Source organism: Mytilus californianus, unplaced genomic scaffold (genome assembly GCF_021869535.1).
Source record: "Mytilus californianus isolate M0D057914Y unplaced genomic scaffold, xbMytCali1.0.p SCAF_19, whole genome shotgun sequence".
Taxonomy (NCBI): Eukaryota; Metazoa; Mollusca; class Bivalvia; order Mytilida; family Mytilidae; genus Mytilus; species Mytilus californianus.
Window position 1 is genome coordinate 5813572 of NW_026262667.1, and position 8522 is coordinate 5822093.

An 8522-nucleotide genomic window follows, 5' to 3' on the forward strand; every position below is an offset into this window, starting at 1 on the left:
TTTTAGATTTTGATGTTGATTTGCGTAGAAAAATTCTTTAATAATGTGCATTATTATAAAGTATCAAAGATAAAAGGTAAAGTAGTCTTGCAATAGATAACACTTGAACCTACTTCAATCTCATCAACAATAAACAGATCGATATTTAAATTTTTAAACGCCAATCAAAAGAAGTTAAAGCAGCATATGGGGATATAACGATCGTTATTCAAGTGATTATTTTTTCCGGTTATCACTCCTGTTATTTCGTAGATGACATACTATATATATATATATATAAGAGAAGTCGACTATACAACGATCATTCAATGAGTTTAACTTTGATAAAACACATACAAAAATATAAAATGCTTTTCTTAAACGACAACCGTGTCAATGTTAGTTTGGAAGGAGGTGTGATGACTGTTGCAAGCGAAGAAAATAATTTACTTGGTACGAAACAAACTTTCACAACTATTGATATTACTTTAACGAAGTAGTGCGCAAGTGTTTTTATATTGTACACTGTTGCACGAATGGTAGCTATTTAATTTATTTCGTATTTCTTTTTATGAATTTCAAGAGAAACGGTATACTGTGTTGATCCACAACTATGTTTTTTTTGCATATTTCCTTCTTTTAAAGAACAGTTAAAAAAACGACTTGTTTTTGTTTATTTACAGCGTCAATAGAGATACGTTATCTGTTAAAGACTGTGTTGGAACGAACAAATTTAACTGTGCATTATGTGATAAAGAAGACAAATATGACCCTAAAAATGAAAACGTTGACCCTTCATGGAGATGAGGAGGATGCACAAATATTGCACAGTGATATCGAACACACATTAAAAGGTATTTATTTTAATTACTTTTTTATTCAAATCAAAAGTTAAATATTTTTTGTATTATTTTGTATTCTATTTATTTGTACATTACATTTGTAAAATGTTTGTATGATGTATATATAAACTGTTTTAAATATTTAACTGATCTTTACTGATGAAAAAAAAAACATCATTTCTAAACTGGTATCTATGGATTCTACAGATTATAAATAAATATGACCTATTTGGTTTCACAATAGACACTCGCTGATATTTAAGCATTTCGTATGCACTGATACTGGATCACTTTTATTCAAATGTCTTATCATTCCAATCTTCCATTTAAGATCGTCCGAGGCGGCTTCTAGTAATCGTCAACCCAAATAGTGGGAAGAAGAAAGGAATAAAAATATACAAAAAAATTGCAGCTCCTTTATTCCAACTGTGTGACGTGAAAGCTGATGTCATTGGTAAGTCAATTATTTTTCGGGGAAACATTTTTTGTACTTCTGTTAATTTTATTTTTTTCACATTTTTAGTTTGAATATTTAACTAATTTTGAATTGATTCAATTATATTCCCGCTCCAAAAGTGGGAGTATACTGGTTCAAATTTGTCCGTCCATCCGTGTTTCCCATCCCATTAAATTGTGGTCGCATTTTTCCCAAGAACTAAGAATAAAGGCTTTATGTTAGCATGCTATACTCTTCAACTTCCTGTTTACCGAATACTTATAATTAGATGCATTATTGAGCAAAAATTTACAGTTAAATGTCTTCCTTTGTTTAAAAAATACATACATTTTAAATCATATCTTGCTGTAAACATTTATGTTCGGTAAAACCAAATTTAACAGGTTAATATTGTAATCGACTAACATTGTTTTACAAAGGGTGCGGGTGAAAAACAATCAATTAATACTATAGTGTTTATTTCTTTTTTATTACAGTAACTAGTAAACAAAAAGAGCCTACGGATATCCTGAAAAACTACAACCTTTCGAATATTGACGGGTAGGTTAAATTACTTTTACCATCTCATTGATAAAAGCTAATGATTATCTACTTGAACCGACGATAAAATACATTCTAAAATGTTTCTATCTTTTCAAAATAAAGTTTGAATAATAAGTTTAAGATAAAAACTTGTAAATACCATTAAACTTATAAAAAAAACGTAATCCCATGTAAAAAAAACAAAACCCAGATAGTCATTTATTTGATATGTTTATTAAATATTGTTACACAACCTTTACTAAGCGAAGCATTAATAATATATGTGTAACATGACTATTTCTTGTTGCTTGTGGGAAATAAACGTCATTTTTAATTATAGTATAGTAACAGTAGGAGGTGATGGTTCATACTGTGAGTGTATGAATGGACTGATTGCACGTGTTCAACGGGACAAAAATGTGAATGCAAATTGTCACAATACTGACATTGTGTCAGCATCACTTCCAATTGGCATCATTCCAGCAGGCTCCGGTAACGTGATTGTTCAATATCTTCATGGGACTAAATGTGCACGCACTGCTGTTCTGCATATCTTACTTGGTGGCAACGTCGAGTCCAACGTGTGTAGTGTTCACGAAGGAGGCAAACTTTTGTCATATTCGGCACTCATTCTTGGATTTGGACTGTTTGGTGATATGATGCACGACTGTGAAAAGTTTCGGTGGATGGGACCGTTAAGATATAATGGTGTGTATATTTTGAAAATTTAAATACTGATTTAATCATTATGAATATTTGACCGCAGAAAATGTTCCTGTATTAAAGTTTAGATAAAAAATAAAATTTTTGCAAAGGTTTAGGAGAAATGTAAATCAATTTTGAAAAGGCCAAAAATGGGATACCTATAATGAGCGTATATACGCCAGAGATATATAATACAGTCGTTTTATATGTCTCTGTATACACACATCGGTATATCATAATAAAATAAAAGTGCCAAAATTTCTGTCAATAGTTTTTACATATGTTTAGTTTATCGATTATAAAATTTGTACAATATATATTATTTTTTCAACAGTTGTCCCTGTGGCTTCTATGTTAAAGAGAAGGGAAATCGATGTGGAGATAGAATATTATTCAGCTAACAAGGAAAAAACGTCAAAAAGAATTAGAGGATTGGGAAAACAAATATCCCTTCCAAATGGCTTCATGATACCTTCATGTAAATCAAAAATACAACGAACTAAATCCACATCAGGTGTACTTGACAGTTCAGATGTCCAAGGTATGTCTATGAAACTATAGAACTAATTATATGATTGATTATTTAAAACAAATAACTTTTTAATATCAAACTAAAGTTAAAATTAAAACAACCATTTAACTACGGGGTTTTCTTAAAAAAATTAATTCCTTGAAATTCATAGATTTTGTGTAAAACACTTCCCGTTATACTTTTTCAGTTTAATTTGAACAAAGGCAGTTTCAAATCATTTAATAAATACTTGATTGCTTTCCAGAATGTGAAAAAGAGGAAGGACGTGTGTATGCAGTAGATACACAAGCCGTTATGATGAAAGAAAAATCAGGAAGAATGACTCCACGTTTCGGACAGGATTCACTTATGGTGTACACCACTCATAAATGCACATTGTCAGAACACGTGTCACAGCTAACCAAAGTGAAAAACGAAAAACCCGATTGTGTAAGTACTTGAATAAAGGTATCAATTTTAAAACTATTCATAATCAATTTTAATCTTAGAATTGAACAAAGAACACATTATAAATTTCATTTTAATAAAAGAAGTATAACATCATAGAATAACTATTAAAAGTTAGAAGTAAAATTGAGAATGGAAATGGGGAATGTGTCAAAGAGACAACAACCCGACCATAGAACAGACAACAGCAGAAGGTCACCAACAGGTCTTCAATGCAGCGAGAAATTCCCGCACCCGGAGGCGTCCTTCAGCTGGCCCCTAAACAAATATATATACTAGTTCAGTGATAATGAACGCCATACTAAACTCAAAATTGTACACAAGAAACTAAAATTAAAAATAATACAAGACTAACAAAGGCTAGAGGCTCCTGACTTGGGACAGGCGCAAAAATGCGGCGGGGTTAAACATGTTTATGAGATCTCAACCCTCCCCCTATACCTCTAGCCAATGTAGAAAAGTAAACGAATAGTACTCTTGATATGTTTAATCTAAAACAAAAATCAATTAACAAGTGGCTGTTGGTATGATTTAAAGGACGATACTACAGGGAGAATCAATCTCATCAATCGAAGAGTGATTGACAAAATCATGGCAAAAAATAAACAACAAGAAAACGACGATAAGACAAACAGTAATCTACAAAACACTACATGAAATGGATACATTTGGTATTCAAATTACCAGTGCATGCATTTATGTTGACATTATACGTGCAAAGTATTTTTTTTCAACAACGTTTTGTATTTTTTGGCTTTCCAAACTCACATCTGATGCAGATTATTCCAGAAACACGTGTTAAACAAACGGAAATCATTTCATTTGCTTTCTCTTTTAAGAATAAATGTTGAAAAATGATTAAGTAATTTATATTTAATTTTTTAGTATGATTACAAATTTGTAAGCCAACACGAAGTCTCTAGTTATAAAGTCCGATTGCTGAATGCTACAGTTTCTGAAAATAAGAAAACACTCCAAAAAGATTTCTACCTGAACTGTGACGGTGAAGTCATTAGATTAACAGAACCTGAGTTTGATGTAAAGCTACACAAAAAAGCAGTGAGGATCTTTGGGGATGCATCCGGATGAACACCAGTAGAAAATTAAGTGAACAAATGCCACCAAAGCATTATGAAATCGCTTTGTTCCTCCAGAAAAGACAGTGTGCGAAATGTGTATGTCAATATAGAGTATTTCTTCAGAGACAATACAAAACCGAGATGTTACAGAGCCGAGAATAGATCGACTCGGAGTAAAGAACACTATGAAAGTATTTATGTGCTTGCTAAACCATGTACAACTATACGTTAATATCGATAGCTATTGAACAGACGAGAAGCGTGGACAAATATCGTTATATAGTAATGATGAAAACATATTACCACGTGGCCATACTCTAACTGTAACTGCTATGCAGCTTGTTCTAGTTTATAAATAAGAAATGTAATTGTTTTACCAGTAGCAACTATGTTGTTTTACATGTATCTACTATGTAGCTTGTAGAATCTTAAATAAAAATCAGAAAACATTCTTTGTTTCTTTATATATCATCTATTATCGGCCTATACTGAATCAAAACACCAAAAATACAGAACTCAATGTATATTTGAATAAATTTAAAGATGAACAATCATTGCTGGTAATAAAAAACTGTCTTAACTATTGCAAAATCGAAGAAAAATACAGACATATGAACAATTTGGTGGTGTTTATGCTGTTCAGTCTTAAGTATTCTGTTTAGCATTTTCTGGGTTGTTGTTCGTTTTTCTCTCATGTTTTGTTGTCGCGGTGTTGTCTGTTTTAACATGGTCCCGATGGTATTTAATTATGTTGTTTTTATGGCAAATTGAACACTAGACAAATACGATCCCGAATAGAAAGTGCAGGCGATCCTCACAACATTGAAAACACAGTAAACTGATTGAATCAATTATGTTACAAACGATAAAATGTACACACGACGTTGTCGGTAATTTATAAACACTTAGCTCCTTATAAAAAATAGCTACATGAACATTTTTGTTTCATAATAATTGTGACAATTTGTGTTATTTAGGGATTTAACACAATTCAAAATATACAAGCACTGCAATGTAGACTGATTAAAAGGAAATGGAGTCAACAGACCGGGGTTGAGGTTGCACTTGTAAACAGAGAGCTGGTTCACAAACCGTCTCTTTTGGAGAGATGTTATTTATTCAGTAGTCCACACCAAATTGATTCCTAGTTCTTTGGATTTTCCCGCTCCTGTTTTGGAGAAATTGACTTTTCAATAAAAAAAAAAATAACTACCTCTTCCGCATATTTTTTGCCCGCATGCCGCTCCAAAATTAGTTTCTCCTTGATTTTTTTTTCAAATAGACGCTTTTCTGTTGCATACATGTATAATGCTTCAATCAAACGAACGTAAGATAAAACGATTTGTAAAGTAGTTATTTAACACACAGTTATCTGAAATGCTTCTCGTTTTACCTTTGAAGACCTGCTCTATTATGCAAATATTGAAATTATTTCGTTCGATGACCGCAAACACATCAATATTTGTTAGAACCACCGTCATCCCCTATCCTTGTTATTGAATGAAATAAATTGTAAATTCCAATGAACTTTTTAAAAAAGTAAAGAAGTATTTGATTTTGATGAAACCCCATATCCACTTGTTAGTCTTTTGGCATGCAAGGAGAAGTCATCTTTTGTTAGGGGTGATTTAAAGAGTTCACACGAGACAAAGGATATGGCATTGCAATTGCATGCTCATAATAATTAGAGGTGTGTAATTAGTTCAACCACTTCTAGTTAAGCTAAAGGGTTTTAAATGCATTGAAGCTTTAAGGAGCAAAAGCAAAGCGTATTTTGCTCAGTCAGAATAATGCGTGTGAATGGGGTGACAGGTATTTTAAGGGAATATTTTAATACATTGGGATCTACATGTAAAGCAATTTAACTATCTGACTCAGGGTGTTGTTTTAGTACAAAGCAAAAAATATTCAACCCATCAACTTTTTTTATCCTAAATATAGATAAATAGTTCTAACTGGATGTCAAGCAGCCAATAAACAATCATAACCTTATAATGAAACAACTACTGTTACACCACTGTCCAAGGTTAGGGGGGGAAGTTGGGATCCCGATTACATGTTTAACCCCGCCACATTCTGTATGTATGTGCCTGTCCCAAGTCAGGAGCCTGTAATTCAGTGGTTGTCGTTTGTTTATGTGTTACATATTTGTTTTTCGTTCATTTTTTGTACATAAATTAGTCCGTTAGTTTTCTCGTTTGAATTGTTTTACATTGTCATTTCGGGGCCTTTTATAGCTGACTGTGCGGTATGGGCTTTGCTCATTGTTGAAGGCCGTACGGTGACCTATAGTTGTTAATTTCTGTGTCATTTGGTCTCTTGTTGAGAGTTGTCTCATTGGCAATCATACCACATCTTCTTTTTTTATATATATTCTATCGAATATCTTCCTGGGGCATTTTTTGGGGATACATACAATTATTCTAAATTTATTCAACATGTGTCATTTACATAACTAACATAATCCTCTTTAAAACTGCATCTGCTATGCGTCCTAAATAAATATATATATTTAAATAAAAATTCTCTCAAAGCTTACTTGAAAAAAAATAACCAAAATTATCAAAACCACAGTGGGACGAGAACTACTGGTATGGTACAGGCACCAATAATTCAAATATATATGCATTAGAGCATCTGTTGTCCCTTGTTTTTCTATGAAGTAACCCATATTTTTAGAGCTTTTGTCAGAAGAACTAGACATCAAATTGGTGTGGCCTATAAGATATTTCGTTTTATTTACATACTCGTTCCAAGATATGAAACCCGTGTTTCGTCTCATAGAGACACGACTTGGAAATTTTACATATGGAAATAAAATTGAATAGCGGTCAAAAAGAATTATCGAGGCTCAAAGAATAGGTAGGGTCGTACACAATTTTAGTATAAAGTTCAACTGTAAGGAAATAATGGCGTATACATGATGAAAAATGCCACATTACCCAATATTTAGACCTTTGTAAGAAATTTATGCATGTGAACAACTTAATTCCATGATATGTGGTAAGGTTTTAGACATAAATTGTTTTTATACATAAGTGCAACATATAATCATAACAAACGCATGACTTTTAAACAAAGGCGCCAACTCGTACCTTTTCCTAAATTGTCATGCCGTGTTTACACTTCAGGTTAAAGAGATGCACATAACTTCAGATTAGTTATTTCTCATGCAATTTGTATTTACCTCATCAAGGTCACGTTAATGTGCATTGATTTTTTTCCATTGATATTTAGAAAAAAAAATTGAAAATGAATAAAATATAACTTATAAAACCGGTGGAACTGAAGAAACGTGTTGCTTTAAAATCAAACATCCGTTTTAAATAAACGATGAAAGTGTGTTTTACATTTAGAGCAAAATGCTTGAAAATGCATCACCGATGATGCGGTTCGAAAAACATACCAAGTAGCAAAAGTCACAGGGAGATACATAGCAAACATCGGAGTTTTGTCGAACCGGCGTTAATATTCTTTCCTCGATTGTTACATCATCATAGGCGACTTGTCACAGTGTTAACTTGCAATAAGTCAAGTGATGGATCAGTAGAGTGCACTTCCCCTTTTTGGGTGGGGTTCGAGTTGCTAAATCTTTAGTTTTCTGTGTAGTGTTTTGATTTCTTTTTGTCGTTGTTTTTGCTGTATGTTTGTCTGTTTTTATTCGATTTATTGTTATATATTGCTCCCTTGGTATTTCTCCGTCTTCTTAGGTCCTATACGATTCAGTGAAAAAATTGTAAAATGACGACCTTATATTCTAGGCTTCGTCAAATTCTTGTTAAATGTTTTCTTAGTAATGACTTTTTAAAAAGTTTACTTTCCCTGGTATATCAAAGCTAAAGAAATCAGCGCACTCATAGTTAAATGTTCTCAGTCAAGGGGGTTGCGTTCAATATCGAAGCCTCTATACATGGGGCTACGTAGATTTTGACCACTGAACGCATAACTAGACTAGCCGC

General features: G+C 32.5%; 1 protein-coding gene across 1 annotated transcript; it reads left to right on the forward strand.

The window, feature by feature from the left end:
• The first annotated feature begins 279 nt into the window (after positions 1–279).
• LOC127727149 (ceramide kinase-like) lies at positions 280–5013 on the forward strand. The gene is made up of 8 exons (XM_052234596.1): positions 280–432; positions 663–833; positions 1153–1275; positions 1755–1818; positions 2141–2508; positions 2840–3046; positions 3282–3466; positions 4370–5013. The coding sequence occupies exons 1-8, from the start codon at positions 309–311 to the stop codon at positions 4571–4573; spliced, it is 1446 nt and encodes a 481-aa protein (XP_052090556.1). The 5' UTR covers positions 280–308; the 3' UTR covers positions 4574–5013.
• The last annotated feature ends 3509 nt before the right edge of the window (positions 5014–8522 follow it).

Excerpts from the sequence above, each read along its gene's own strand:
- LOC127727149 (XM_052234596.1), top strand. The coding sequence starts at position 309 with ATGAGTTTAACTTTGATAAAACACATACAAAAATATAAAATGCTTTTC. Across the intron at positions 834-1,152 it reads TATCGAACACACATTAAAAG|ATCGTCCGAGGCGGCTTCTA; the intron begins GTATTTATTTTA and ends CTTCCATTTAAG. Across the intron at positions 1,819-2,140 it reads AACCTTTCGAATATTGACGG|TATAGTAACAGTAGGAGGTG; the intron begins GTAGGTTAAATT and ends TTTTAATTATAG.